Source organism: Phaenicophaeus curvirostris, chromosome 28 (genome assembly GCF_032191515.1).
Source record: "Phaenicophaeus curvirostris isolate KB17595 chromosome 28, BPBGC_Pcur_1.0, whole genome shotgun sequence".
NCBI classification, from domain to species: domain Eukaryota; kingdom Metazoa; phylum Chordata; class Aves; order Cuculiformes; family Cuculidae; genus Phaenicophaeus; species Phaenicophaeus curvirostris.
In genome coordinates, this window is record NC_091419.1 from 1,176,718 (window position 1) to 1,190,964 (window position 14,247).

The window sequence follows — 14,247 nt, forward strand, 5'->3', positions numbered from 1 at the left end:
GGGGGGGGGTGGGGGGTGGCTTAATGTGGGGGGGCTCCTGCTTTGAGGACATGGGGGTAAACCACGCTGGTTTGGGGGGATGCCTTTTTTTTGTGAGGGGGCCACCCATTTTCCATTCCCAATATGGACTGGGGGGTGACACACCAGTAATCAACCCCCCCATCACTTTTTAGGGGGGGTGTCGAGGTTTCACTCCCTGCCCTGCAACCTTTTCCCCCCGAGGCCAAGTCCTTGGGGGCCCCCTGGGCAGGGGCAGCACCCGGGACACACCTGTGCCCATGGAGGTGGACACCAGCTCACCCTGAGACATCTCCGTGGGCACCTGTGTCCCCCCTGAAGAGGACACCCTGCCAGCCTGGGACACCACCATCAGCACAATGGCCACATGGAAGAGGACGCCCCAAAAGCTGTTGACATCTCCGTCAGCCCCAGGACAACAGCCTCCCAGCCTTTCCCATCCATTTGCCAGGGACAGAGGCAGCCCCTCCCAACATGGCTGTGCCCATGGAGGTGACGCAATCCCAGCCGGGGACATCTCAGTCACCACGGATGTCTCGATGGAAGAAGACCCCCTTGCAGCCCTGGACAACTCTGTGGACACTGATGTGCCCACAGAATAGGACACGCTCCCAGACATTAACGTCCCTCTGGGCACTGATGTCCCCGTGGATGAGGGCAGCCTCCCAGGCCATAACATCCCCCGACTCAGGGATGTCACCCCCGGCCACTCTGCTGCCCTCCAGGTCCAATGCATCAGGGACCCCATGGGGACTCCAGACAGGAAGACGGTGTCCTCTCAGCAGGGGCTGCTGGAGAAGGCTGGGAGGCGCTTGGCTCTCTCCATGGGGGCAGTGGGGATCCACCAGCACCGTCCCAGCAGCATCCCCATGCCCAGGGCCCTGATGACACCGGGGCTCCCTCTCCAGCACCACAGCAGCTGACTCTGCCCTCCAAGAAGGTGCTAGTGGGGACTGCACTGTCCCCAACACCTCTCACAGGCACCCTGAGCAGGGAGCACTCCAAGGCCACCAGGACGGATCCCCAGGCTCCCTGGCAGGAGGCAGGGACAGCCCTGCCAGCCCCCAGGGCAGCGGGTCCCAGCGAGAGCCCGGCTGGGAAAGGGAGGGAAGAACCAGCGACAGGGGTCACGGCCAGAAGCCGGGGGCAAGCGCAGGGCTCTGGCAGGTGGGGCTGGGGCAGGAGTGGGGACTGGGGCCGGGATCCAGTGGATTTGAGGGTGGTGGATTTTGTTTGGGGAGTGGGCATGGAGGAGGGAGTACTTTCAGCAAGTGTTTTGTTCTCATGTTTTCATTAAACACATTTTCCAGATCTTTTATGTGTCAGCATGGGGTGGGCAGGGAGCGCAGGGGCACCAGGACACAGCTCACCAGAGGGGCAAAAGCCTCACCCAGCCCCACATCGCATCCCCCAAGCCCCGAAGGGCACAGAGCCGCCCCCAGGGCTCAGCCACCCCCAGCCAGGCAGGCAATCCTGGGGGGACGGGGACTCCCCTGGTGCCTGCCCCACGTCCAGCAGCCCTTTGGTGGGGGAGCCAGGACAGACAAGGCCCCGCAGGACTCACAGACACGGCCCCATGCCCAAACCACCGCTGACCCCCCCCAACCCTGGCCACCATCCTCCCACATCCTTGGAAAGCAGAGCTGGGGACTTTAAAGCTCATCCAGCTCCAACGCCCCTGCTGTGGGCAGGGACACCCTCCTCCAGACCAGGTTGCTCAGAGCCCTCTCCTACCAGGCACTGAACACCTCCAGGGATGGGGCAACCACAGCTTCTCTGAACAACCTGAAGTGCCCCAACCTCAGCAGAAAAGAATTCTTCCTTAGAGCTCGGCTGAATCTCCCCTCTCCCACTTTAAAACTGTTGCCCCTTTTCCTAGTCCTACAGGCCCTGCTCAGAAGTCTCTCTCCATCTTTCTTACAAACCCCCTTTTATATGGAAAGAACGCTATAAGGATTCCCAGAGCCTTCTCTGCGACAGGGATTGCCCTGTCCGAGTGGCAGGACCTTGCCCTCGTCCTTCCTCAACCACACGATGTTCCCTTGCCTGAAGGTCCCTCTGGATCGCGTCCCCTCCCCAGGGGAATCCGATGCACCACTCAGCTCGCTGGCACCCACAAACTGGCTGAGGGCGCACTCGATCCACCGTACCCACCCATGATGAGGGCATTAAACAGCTCTGCTCTCACAACAGAGCCTTGAGGGACACCACTCGCGTCACAACACTTCTAAGGAGACACCATGAACTGGGAGCTGCTTCCCTACCGCCGAGTTCAGCCCTGGGGTGGAAAGAGATCCTCGCCGGCAGGGAGTTGCCCCGAAGCTGCCTGCCCTGCGCTGACCCAGCGTGGCCGCAGCAAGGCCAGGGCACACGGGAAGCTTCTCAACTCCCAGCCCTGGGGCTGAGCTGCCGCTATAAGCCTCCTGTCCCCGGGCTGAGCAGCATCACAGCACCAGCACAACCATGGAGCAGCCGTCAGGTGTGAGCGGAGCCAGCGAGCGCCTGCTCTGAGGGAGGAGAAAGTCCCTGTTCCCTGGCAAAGTCCAGGGGGAAGAACGGGGCAGGTGGACAAGGTCTCTCGGCTGGAAATGGAAGCAAACAGGTGAATAGCAGCCAGCCCCTGCCATTTCCAAGGGAATAAAACTTCTTTGTTTAAGGCCACAGTGGTGAGAAATCAGCATTATCAGCCACTGGAGGCAAAAATCATGGAGAAACTGCTATCGCCTTTTTCAGGGCTGGTTTCACAGCACCAGGGAAGAACCTGTGCTCCTGCCACTGCCAAAGGAGTCCCACAGTCCAAGACCTGTCTCCAAGGGGAGTATCAGTAGGCTCGGTGGTGTGTGCTGATGAATGGACTTGATGATCTTGGAGGTCTTTTCCACTCTTAATGATTCTATGACTCTATGGTTCTATGATCTTCTTGTTATTCCAGTGTAACGACCCAGATCTGGGAGCTCATCTCCCGTTCAGTCGCCTCTGTGGTGAGCAGGAGGGAGCCCACGCCAGTCCCATCGTGTCACCTCATGGCGAAGATCCCTGTTACAAGAACAGGAAAACACCTGGTCACGGACAGTCCTTTGGGTAACCCAAGGTCTGAGCCCAGTGGGAGCAAAGCAGAGGAAAACAACCCCCAGCAGGAGATGAGCATCTTGGGGTGCTCAGCGTCCTCGGCTGCAGAGGAAGGACAGAGAGCAGCACAGCACGACCAACAGAAGGCAGCAGCTTCTCGGACTGGGCTGAGCAACTGGCGCTGCACCCAGCAAGAGCCTTGACACCCACCTGCGAGGGAGGAAGGGAAGGGGAGAGATCTGCTGCTCCAGGGCAGACCGAAACCCCAACCCCGGGGCTGACCAGCAGCAGAACCGCTGGGAAAAGCTGTTCCCAGAGGGGAAAGCTCTGGAGGCCAGAGCCGTGGGGCAAGAGGGATTTCTCCCTTGTGCACACAGAGCACATGGGGTGCGAGAAACTCACCCTGGAGGGAAATGAGCCTGTGTGTCTCTTGTCAGGCATCAGCTGCTCCCTGGATCCATTCTCAAGGCTCAAGATGTCAGATCTGCTTTTTGCTTTGGAGAGGCCCCACACAGCAACAGAACCCACAGCTCCCAGGATGCTCAGGAGCGCTGGAGAGGAGAGCAAACAAGCAGAGATCCACTCAGTGCGCCGGCTCTGGACACCAGGACCGGGCGCTGCCACTCACCAGCGTCAGCAAACAGCAAGAGATCAGCAGCTTCCCTCATGGACAAGGGACACAGGCAGGAGAGAGTTAGTGCCAGATTGCACAGAATGGCCTTTCCAAGGACACAGGGCGTCCAAGGCAGAGGAAAGAATGAGCTGTGGGCTAAGGCCTCCCCCAGCCCGGCAAAATCGGCCTCTGACCCAGCTCTGTAATGAACTCCAGCAGGACCCTCAATTTATAGCCCCAGCCAGGACTGACCCCACAAGCAGTGCTCCCAGTCTCACCTGCAATGATCACGATCCACGTGCGGCCTTGACTCCTCGAAGGCGCAGAGCCCCCAGGCACAGACATGGCTGAGGCCTCTGGGAGGAAAGAGCAACAATTCCATGAGGCTCCCAGCTCACCTCGTGGACGGCGTTCAAAGCAGTCTCCAACCCCAACCTGGCCCTGTTCCCAGTTCAATCCAAGAGCACCAAGAGGCCTCTCTCGATTGATGCAAACCCTTATCAGTGCCCCCTGGCAGCCAAGAGGGAACCGTGCCCTGGGCTGGAGAAGTCTGCAGGGAAACTTCATAGAGGTTTATAATTTCCTCAAGGGAGGTGGAGGAGCAGGTGCTGAGCTGTTCTCTCTGGTGAACAACAACAGGATATGAAGGAATGGCAGGAAGATGCCAGGTAAGGGTTAGGTTGGACATTAGGAAAAGCTTCTTTCCCCAGGGGGTGGTGGAACACTGGAACAGCTCCCAGGGAAGCAGTCGTGGCACCAAGCCTGACAATATTCCAGAAGCCTTTGGCCAACGCCCTCAGCCCCACGGTGTGAATGTTGGGTTGTCCTGTGCAGGGACAGGAGCTGGACTTGATGATCCTTGTTGGTCCCTTCCAACTCAGGACACACTCCAATTCTATGGTCTGCTGTTACTGTGATTAATTTCACACTGGGAAATGGCAGAAAATTCCAGCAAATGGCAGGAAATTCTCTAAAGTGTGGTTTCTGAAATCTTGAACTGCAACTTAAGGGGAAAATCAGGCATATTATGAACACTTCAAGCTTAGACTGCCAAAAGTAAAAGAAGAGTTTATGTACTCATACATAAAATTGTGATTGTCCTGTATCTGCCAGGTACATCCAGGTATTCTGGCGGCAGGCACATGACAGACAAGCATGGGAGAACATGCTATGAATATCAGAGTCCAGAAAAGACATGCAAAATCCCATGCATGATGAAGTTGTTTCTAAACTCATTTTCTTTTGAGGAAAGGAACTGGGATAATCTAAGGAAAAAGTCAACACAATTCAGTAGTTGCAACCAAACTGCAACTCATCTTCCCACCTCATAGTCAAGCTGGTGCAGGCATAGATTGTCTCTCACACCTGCAGTAACCACCCTCCTCCCCACATCCATGGTGTCTCACAGGAAACTCCAGGGTAAGGGAAGCTGGAATAGCACATCCAAGGACCTCACACAGCCAACAGGGCTGTGCCAGAGGAAGCTCCAGAGCACCTAGGAGCAGAGCAGCAGACACAAGCGGTCCTGGGGACGCAGACTCACCCTTGACAGGTACCAGTGCCTTTTTCTCCACCCTGCCTGCGAGGCCCATATGGGCTTCCCCATACGTTCCCCTTCACCTTGCCCATTACCCAGGGATCAGAGGGGCTCAGAAGGGCAGACAGAGGCTCCAGAGTCACTGGTTGTCGGAAGGAAGCAGCCAGAACTGCATGTTCTGGAAGAAGGTACTTCAAAGGCACTTCCTGAGGGTGCCCTGGGGAGGAAGTTCAAGGTGGGGCTGACCCCAAGGTGCATCCCGTGCCTGAAGCGAGCTGTAGCAAGTGCTGTTGCCTCCAACCAGCAGAGGCAAAAGGTTTAGTCAGGTTCATCTCCCTGAGAACGGCTGGGCTCTGCCGCTGTCCCCCCATGTCTGCCAGCCCCTTTAGCCCCGTACCTGTGCCTTCGACGGGCAGCACAGCCCCACTCCGCAGCAGGGTGACCTGGGTGCCCTCGGGGCCCGGCTCCTCAGGGGTCACTCGTGTGTCCTTGGAGCTTGGCTTCTGAGAGGTTACCTGAGTGTCCTCAGGGCTCAGCTCCACCGGGGTCAGCTGGGTGTCCTCAGGGCTCAGCTCCTCGGGGCTCGGCTCTGTTGTGGTCACCAGCCCACAGTCACGCTCATCCTCGCCATCGGTGCAGTCGGGATGCCCATCGCAGAGCCACTCACGGTGGAAGCAGGGAGCACCGGGCTCGCACTGGAACTGGTCCGGGCGGCAGTGGGACAAGGTCACTGTGGGCAGAGAGGGGAGAGGAGCATGAGGAGAGAGAAAGGGAATGACGGGAAAGAGGGGGATGAGGGTCTAGAATGATGTGGGAGAAAGGGGGGCGAGGGGGGAGAAAGGGGATGAAAGAGAACACGGAGGGGTATGAGAATGAGAGAGGGATGAAGAGGGTGATGGGAGAGTGGAATGAGGGGTGGATGGGGATGAGAGAGCTCAAGGGGAACGGGGGAAATAAAGGAGATGATAGGGGATGAGAAGGATGAGGGGGAGATAAGGGATGAGGAGAGGGAGGAGTGAGGGAGGGACAGGGATGGGGGGGACAGGGATGGGGGGGACAGAGGGATGGGGGGTGAGGGTGACCCCGCGGGCCCGCGCGGGGCGTGTGAGGGCGCAGCCAATCGGGGCGCGGGGCGCGCAGGGGCAGCCAATGAGCGCCCAGGGCATCCGTCAGCCGCTCTCTCCGCTTACCGGGCCCGATCGGCGGGGCTGGGGGCCGCGGCAGCACGGGAGGCAGCAGGAGCAGCAGGAGCGGCAGCAGCGGCGGCGGCGGCGCCATGGCCGCCCCCCTCCCGCCCCGCCGCGAGCCAGGACGCCGACCGCGCGCGGGGGCAGCGCATGCGCGCTCCGCGGCTCCCGCCAATGGCGAGCGCGTGCCCTCGAGGGGGCCCCGCCCCGCCCCTCAGGGACCCGCGGGGAGGGGGGCGGAGCCACGGGACGGGGCGGGGCCTGAGGGTGTCCGGGATGACAGCGACTGACCGCGAGCCAGCAGGGGCCCAGGTGGCCAAGAAGGACAATGGCACCTTGGCTTGGATCAGAAACGGCGTGGCCAGCAGGGCCAGGGAGGTTCTTCTCCCTCTGGACTCGGCACTGGGGAGACCGCTCCTCGAATCCTGGGGTCAGTTCTGGGCCCCTCACCACAAGAAGGATGTTGAGGCTCTGGAGCGAGTCCAGAGAAGAGCAACGAAGCTGGGGAAGGGGCTGGAGAACAAGAGGAGCCGCTGAGAGAGCTGGGGGTGTTTATCCTGGAGAAGAGGAGGCTGAGGGGAGACCTCATTGCTCTCTACAACTACCTGAAAGGAGGTTGTGGAGAGGAGGGAGCTGGGCTCTTCTCCCAAGTGACAGGGGACAGGACGAGAGGGAATGGCCTCAAGCTCCACCAGGGGAGGTTCAGGCTGAACATTAGGAAAGCATTTTCATGGAAAGGGTCATTGGACACTGGAAAAAGCTGCCCAGGGAGGTGGTTGAGTCCCCATCCCTGGAGAGGTTTAAGGCACGGGTGGACGAGGTGCTAAGGGACATGGTTTAGTGTTTGATAGGAATGGTTGGACTCGATGATCTGGTGGGTCTCTTCCAACCTGCTTATTCTATGATTCTATGAGATGGTTCGTTTCATTTATGATTTCAGAGTGCAACGGGAAAAAGGCAACAATTCAACAAGTCAGGGGAGTTAAATTTCAATATAAAGTGGTGCTTTATTAATTGTGCTCATAAAGAGGCTTGCAATAGAAAGAGACAGAGAACAAGGAAAGAGATGGGGAGGAAAGGGAAGGAAAAGGGGTTTATAGCTACCACCATGGGTCCACAGATGTCTGGTGTCTCTGGGAGTCCCAGTCCAGAAGGTGTCCACTGCTTCTGTCTTCAATGGAGGTGATCCCACGGTGGGGGGGCTCTTCTTCTGTCTTCGTCTTCTGCTCCCCCCAGTTCAGCTGCTCCGGAGCTGTCTTTTATGCTAGTGAATACACCTGTGACTCGCCTTTGCCTGTGGAGATGTGCCAATCTCCACCTAGCAGGCCACACATGCCAAGAGAGGAGTGTCTGCAGGTCTTCTGCCCCTGTGCATGCGCTCCTCCTGGCAGCGGTGGGCGACCTGGGGTCTCCCGATGAAGGCCAGTAGTCATCATCACCCATGCTTTGTGGGCTATGGGTCTGTGGTAAGTCCCATCATTAATTTTCCTGTCTTTTCCTCCTTGCTTCATGGATCTTTCACAATGGTAGGGAGCAGAGAGGCTTGGAGCCCGGTACAAGAGATTTTTGAGATAAGGAGGTAGGTACAGGTAGTTAGGTACAAAGCATCGGTTTCGTACCAGCTTTTTTGGCCGTTTTCCTAAGGCTGCATCTGCCCTTAGCACCTGAGAGAAAATATTGAGGCAGGAATTGATCCTTTGACCGACTCTTACAGACGGGAGCTGCACCCGTGCTCCGCTGCTTTCCGCCACTTCGTTTTTCCACTGCCAGCCCTCTGCTGCTTGCTCCCAGTGATATGAAAGTGCCAGCAAATCAAACTCTCCAAGACTTGTTTTTGAATTTTAAAGAGCAAGAATCCCTTCTCAGGCTTGGGCAACACAAGGGAGCGATCTCTATCGATCGTGTGCAGCCAGGCAAGAGCTGGGACAGATTTACCATTTACATGCAGATGTATAAGTTTTCCCATAAGTCTTGTATTACTTTCAAAGGTCTAATTTTAATGTTGTTATGAAACTTCAGAACAGTCAAAACTCTTTGGAGCTAATTTGGCTCCAGCTCTCTGCTTGACACTGCCCTTGAAGATCAGAAGAAAACTGCAAACAGAGAGGATCACAGAAGAATTAACATCGGTTCAGCACAGATTACACTGAACACAAGACATTATTATCTCCAAAGAATGAGCAGTGCCTGGAAAAAACACTGCCTAAGAGGAAACATGCTCTCAGGGGGACATTCTGTTTAACTTTCAAAGAACACAGTTACTTAGACAAAACTTAACTGCACTTGAGTTTAAATGAAAATATTCCACTCTCTGTAATAGTAACCACTTCTTGTATCACCAGGAGTGGGCAAACCCACCAGCAGGGCACCAAAAAGTGATCACTGGAGCCACGGGGACCCGCTGTCCTTGGGGAGGGTCCAGCTGCAGCACCAGCACCCCAACAGCGCAGGTGGAGCAGGGAAGGCTGACAGGGCACAGGGCACTCGCAGAAACACAATCCGACTGCAAAAGCAGAGCATCAGGGCCCTTCTGCCAGGGCATCTCGTTCAGCTCTGTCCTTCAGGGGTATCACGGCACTATTTTTGGGTCACACCTTGAGTAGGGTCACAGACAGGACCACAAATCCACTCAGCTTTAATCTCATGTGCGTGTAGTGTATTGCTATTCCCCCAAGAAACCCTTACATCCCGAGCCGTATTAAAAATGAGTCATTTGGATAAAATAAAACTGACAAAAGGAGGGTGATGTTCACAACTTTAAATACATTTATTAAACATGCATCACATCACCGGGACAAGGTCCACGCAGCATTGCTGTTCCAAAATGCACCCCAAGCCTCCCCATTTGAGCGCCACTGTGTGGCGCCACTGTGTGGATTGTGATCTCCACGCCCAGCCCCACCACATTTATTTCTCACAAATAGGGCTGGTCTTTTGAAATCTCCCACTTCTTCAATGCTGGTCCAGGTGTCACTGGTTTCTTCTCAACTGTTGTCACTGCTGAGCCTGAACTGGGGTTGAACAAGGACGAGAGAGGCTTCAATAACATTATGACAACCACACTCACATTTACTCAGGAATACAGGTTTCATTATACAATCACAGAATAGTTTAGGTTGGAAAAGACCCTTCAGATCTTAAAACCCAACCATTAACTTCATACTGCCAACTCCACCAATAAACCACGACCCTAAGTAACACATTCCCAAGTCCTTTAAATCACCAGGGACGGTGACTCCACCACTTCTCTGTGCAGCTTGTTTCAATGTTTGACAACCTTTTTTTATGAAAAATCTTTTCCTAATATCCACTCTAAACCTCCCCTGGCACAACCTGAAGCCATTCCTCTCATCCTATCACTTTACATGGGAGAAGAAACTGACAATCCACCTTGCTACAACCTCCTTTCAGGAAGCTATGTAGCGACAAAGTCTCCCCTCAGCCTCCTTTTCTTCAAGCTAAATAACCCCAGTTCCCCCAGCTCCTCCTTACAGGATGCGTTCTCCACACCCTACTCCACCTTTGCTGCTTTCAGCTGGATACACTCCAGATAGAGAGATTTTTAAGCCTCCTTCCAGCTTATCCAAGAAAAGATACAGACATCAGGAATCAGTTCAGCCACCTTCTACTGACCTGTGAAATCTGCTTACTGGAAGAGGTCTACATTAGTAGCATAAACCAAACCATGTTTTCTGATTGATAAGCTTGATATGAGCTGGCAATGTGCACTCGCAGCCCAGAAAGCCAACCATATACTGGGCTGCATCAAAAGAAGCATGGCCACTGGGGCAAGGGAGAGGATTCTGCCCCTCTGTTCCTCTCTCATGAAACCTCATTGGGAGTATTGTGTCCAGTTCTGGAATCCTCAACAGAAGGATATGGACTTGTTGGAAGAGGTCAAGCAAAGAACTACAAATGAATGATCCAAGGGCTGGAGCACCTTCCATATGAGGACAGGCTGAGAGCTGGAATAGTTCATCCTGGAGAAGGCTCCATGGAGACACTATAGAGACTTGTTGGTACCTGAAGGAACTACAGGAAAGATGGGGAGGAACTTTTTGCAAAGGCATGGAGCGATAAGACAAGAGGAACGGGTATAAATTGGAGAGAGGAGGATTTAGACTAAACATAAGGAAGAATTTCTTCATGATGAGGGTGGGGAGGCCCTGGCCCAGGCTGCCAAGGGAAGTGGTGTCTGGCCCATCCCTAGAGGTGCTGAAGGCCAGGTGCGAGGGAGCTTTGAGCAGCCTGATCCAGTGGGAGGTGTCCCTGCCCATGGCGGGGGGGTTGGAACTGAATGATCTTTAAGGTCCCTTCCAACCCAAACTATTCTATGATTCTATGTTTAAACCTGCTCACCTGCCAGCCTGTGTCCCCGCAGCCAGTGTCTTCTGCCCTGCCACCACCACGATGGGGGGCAGAGCCTCCCGCCGTCCATCCCGGGTGCAGTAATAGTTCCCGGCCAGCTTGTGACTGGGGCCCACGGGGAGCCGAGGTGGCGGCTGGCTTCTAAACCGAGAACGGTTCCACAACGTCAGGCAGCGGTGGTGGCCGGCAAGTCTCGGCGCTCACACCGAGCCCCGCCGCCCCACCGGTACCTCTTGGAGATCTCCGTGTAGCGCAGCGCCAGCTTCGACTGGAGATCCCGCTGCAAGGCAAAGCCACAGCGATTCAGGCCATGCCGGGCGCTCCGTGTCCCCGCGGAGCGCTGCTCTGCGCTAATCGGCGCAGAGCAGCGCCCCGCGAGGACACGGAGCCCCAGGACACGTTAGGAACCGGAGCCATTCTTACCCCAGCCAAGAAATTACGGAGGCGCTGGATGAGGCGAGTGGCGGTCGCCATCTTGGCCTCTATGAAGGGCAGGGAGAAGCGCCAGATCTCGCGAGATTTGGGACCTCTACAGCTGAGAAAAGTCTCGCGAGATTTGGTACCTGTACGGCTCCGCGAAGTCTCGCGAGATTTGGCTCTACATCAAGCCGCGCGGAGCCGAAGCAGAAGGAGACCTGGACTTCAGTAAAGCCTTTGACGCAGTTTCTCGCAGCATTCTGCTTGAGAAACTGTCACCTCTGGCCTGGGCAGGCGCACACTCTCCTGGGTGGAAAACTGGTTGGCTGGAGGGTCCAGAGAGTGGTGGGAAATGGAGTTAACTCCAGCTGGAGGCCAGTGACAAGTGGGGTTCCCCAGGGCTCAGTGCTGGGTCCAGCCCTGTTCAATGTCTTCATCAATGACCTGGATGAAGGCATCGAGTGCACCCTTAGCAAGTTTGCGGACGACACTAAGCTGGGTGGAAGTGTGGATCTGCTGGAGGGTCGGGAGGCTCTGCAAAGGGATCTGAACAGGCTGGACCGCTGGGCAGAGTCCAATCGCATGAGGTTTAACAAGGTCAAATGCCGGGTCCTGCACTTGGGGCACAACAACCCTGGGCAGCTACAGACTAGGAGAAGTCTGGCTAGAAAGCTGCCTGGAGGAGAGAGACCTGGGGGTGTTGGTTGACAGCCGACTGAATATGAGCCAGCAGTGGCCCAGGTGGCCAAGAAGGCCAATGGCATCTTGGCTTGGATCAGAAACGGCGTGACCAGCAGGTCCAGGGAGGTTCTTCTCCCTCTGGACTCGGCACTGGTGAGACCGCTCCTCGAATCCTGTGTTCAGTTCTGGGCCCCTCACCACAAGAAGGATGTTGAGGCTCTGGAGCGAGTCCAGAGAAGAGCAACAAAGCTGGTGAGGGGGCTGGAGAGCAGGTCTTATGAGGAGCGGCTGAGAGAGCTGGGGGTGTTTAGCCTGGAGAAGAGGAGGCTGAGGGGAGACCTCATTGCTCTCTCCAACTCCCTGAAAGGAGGTTGTGGAGAGGAGGGTGCTGGCCTCTTCTCCCAAGGGACAGGACAAGAGGGAATGGCCTCAAGCTCCATCAGGGGAGGTTCAGGCTGGACATTAGGAAAAAATTTTTCACAGAAAGGGTCATTGGGCAGTGGCAGAGGCTGCCCAGGGAGGTGGTTGAGTCACCTTCCCTGGAGGGGTTTAAGACGGGTGGACGAGGTGCTAAGGGGCATGGTTTAGTGTTTGATAGGAATGGTTGGACTCGATGATCTGGTGGGTCTCTTCCAACCGGGTTATTCTGTGATTCTATGAGACCGAGCAAGGTCTCACGAGACTTGGTTCTATCAACGGCTGCTCAGGGTCTCGCGAGACTTGGCTTCAGGGTTGCGTGGCGTTAGGACACGCTTCATCCCGCGAGAATCGGTCCTGAACAGAGCAGTTTGAGGTTTCGAGAAACCTGTTGCAGAGGGTCTTGGTGCCCTTTAAAGTGGCGCGGGGGCGGGGCGCGCCGGACCTCGCGAGGTTTGGTGCGGTTCAGAGTCTCGCGAGAGTTGGTGCTAAATGAAGCCGTCTAGGATCTCGCGAGACTTCGCTGTGTCGGGGGCTACAGCCTCAGACCTCGCGAGGTTTTGTGCCGTTCAGAGTCTCGCGAGACTTGGCTCGGCGGCGAGCGCCAGATCTCGCGAGAGTTGATGTCAAACGAAGCAGTTTGGGATCTCGCGAGACTTCGCTCTGTATAAGGCTATAAGGCCGGATCTCGCGAGGTTTGGTGCTTATCAGAGTCTCGCGAGACTTGGCTCTATATAAGGTCGAGCAGAGTAGCCCCACCCCTTTTCTAACTCGGCGGAGCAGCTATGGACACGAGCCGCGTGCAGCCTATTAAGCTGGCCAGGGTGAGTGCGGCGGGGCCGGGCGGGAGCGGGGCTGTGGGGCCGCACACCGCCCCCTCATCTGTCTCCTGCTCTGTCCCCGCAGGTGACTAAGGTGTTGGGCCGGACCGGGTCCCAGGGGCAGTGCACGCAGGTGAGCGGGGCCGGGCTGGGCTGGGCTGTGACCCCTCTCGCCCCGCCGGGCCGCGCTGACCCCTCTCGCCCCACAGGTACGCGTGGAGTTCATGGACGACACGAGCCGCTCCATCATCCGCAACGTGAAGGGACCCGTGCGGGAGGGAGACGTTCTCACCCTGCTGGAGTCAGAGCGAGAGGCCCGGCGGCTGCGCTGAGGCCCGGCCGGGCCCTCGGCCATGGCGAACGCGCCCTGGTCGGTGTCTGTGCAAGTCACCTCGCGGCAATAAAGGGTTTTATAGTAGTCCCTGGCCTGGGACTCAGTTTGTCTGGGAGCTCCTGCCCTTGCTCAGCAGAGGGACAGGAGCACAGCCTGCCTTTTGTTAGGGCCCCACATGACCTCTCTGGTGTAATACAGTAACTTGTCACACTCAACAAAAATAATTGTGTTTTGTTTGCAGCAACCTTACTTCTGACTTTTCTGTTAAGTGTTTTTCTATAGGTAACCAGAACCTGCTGGTTCAGAGCTGCTGAACTCACTGGTCTTCTATGGAGTTTAATTACAAGTTGAAAGTTGAGCTTTGTACCAGCTTGTAAACAGCAGCCTGCTGTTTCTGTCTTTAGCGGGCTGTTCTATAAATACACTTGCTTGCTGCCTTTCCTGGCAGTCGCCCACAGAGCAAGTGTTTGTCTCTCTCCTCTTGGCATCAGTAAATAAATCTTGGTCATTTTGTTTCTGCCACACTGTCAGCTAGAAATATTTTTTGGTTTAGGCCATTGCATAAAGTGAAAGTAAATCTGAAAGGATTAGGAACAAACCTGAAAATTCACGGTCCAAGGGCTATTTAAGTACTGATATTTTTCTTCTGTAACAGTGATAGGTTTGTGGTTTGTTTGAACTGGGCTGGGTCTGCAGCTCCTGACTCTGTGCTCTCTGGTGGGAGCTAATTTATCCTTCAGTGTCTCAAACTTGATTGTGATGCCTTTGTCATAGGTGAAGCTGAG

General features: G+C 55.8%; 3 protein-coding genes across 5 annotated transcripts in view; 1 reads left to right on the top strand and 2 right to left on the bottom strand.

Moving 5' to 3' along the window:
• The window catches only part of CD320 (CD320 molecule), a 143,836-nt gene extending 137,288 nt beyond the window's left edge, over positions 1 to 6,548 (bottom strand). For 2 of the 3 annotated variants that reach the window (XR_011339223.1, XM_069878194.1), the window contains exons 1-2: positions 6,428 to 6,548; positions 5,635 to 5,967 (exon numbers count right to left, since the gene is read on the bottom strand). Coding sequence is in view for 2 of the 3 variants with exons in the window: in XM_069878194.1 (XP_069734295.1) it covers positions 5,635 to 5,967; positions 6,428 to 6,515 (421 nt within the window). In the remaining variant the exon portion in view is untranslated. Of the gene's footprint in view, positions 1 to 1,116; positions 3,055 to 3,489; positions 3,639 to 3,978; positions 4,057 to 5,634; positions 5,968 to 6,427 lie in introns of those variants that run through there. The other variant, XM_069878193.1, reaches the window with a different exon arrangement.
• A 2,619-nt stretch (positions 6,549 to 9,167) lies between these two features.
• On the bottom strand, positions 9,168 to 11,350 carry NDUFA7 (NADH:ubiquinone oxidoreductase subunit A7). Its single transcript, XM_069877837.1, has 4 exons — positions 11,216 to 11,350; positions 11,023 to 11,072; positions 10,784 to 10,933; positions 9,168 to 9,435 (listed from the first exon to the last, which is right to left on the bottom strand). Exons 1-4 carry the CDS (start codon positions 11,264 to 11,266, stop codon positions 9,339 to 9,341), a joined length of 348 nt encoding a protein of 115 aa, XP_069733938.1. The 5' UTR covers positions 11,267 to 11,350; the 3' UTR covers positions 9,168 to 9,338.
• A 1,690-nt stretch (positions 11,351 to 13,040) lies between these two features.
• Positions 13,041 to 13,546, top strand: RPS28 (ribosomal protein S28). The gene is made up of 3 exons (XM_069878339.1): positions 13,041 to 13,131; positions 13,214 to 13,261; positions 13,338 to 13,546. Exons 1-3 carry the CDS (start codon positions 13,093 to 13,095, stop codon positions 13,458 to 13,460), a joined length of 210 nt encoding a protein of 69 aa, XP_069734440.1. The 5' UTR covers positions 13,041 to 13,092; the 3' UTR covers positions 13,461 to 13,546.
• Positions 13,547 to 14,247: the final 701 nt, after the last annotated feature.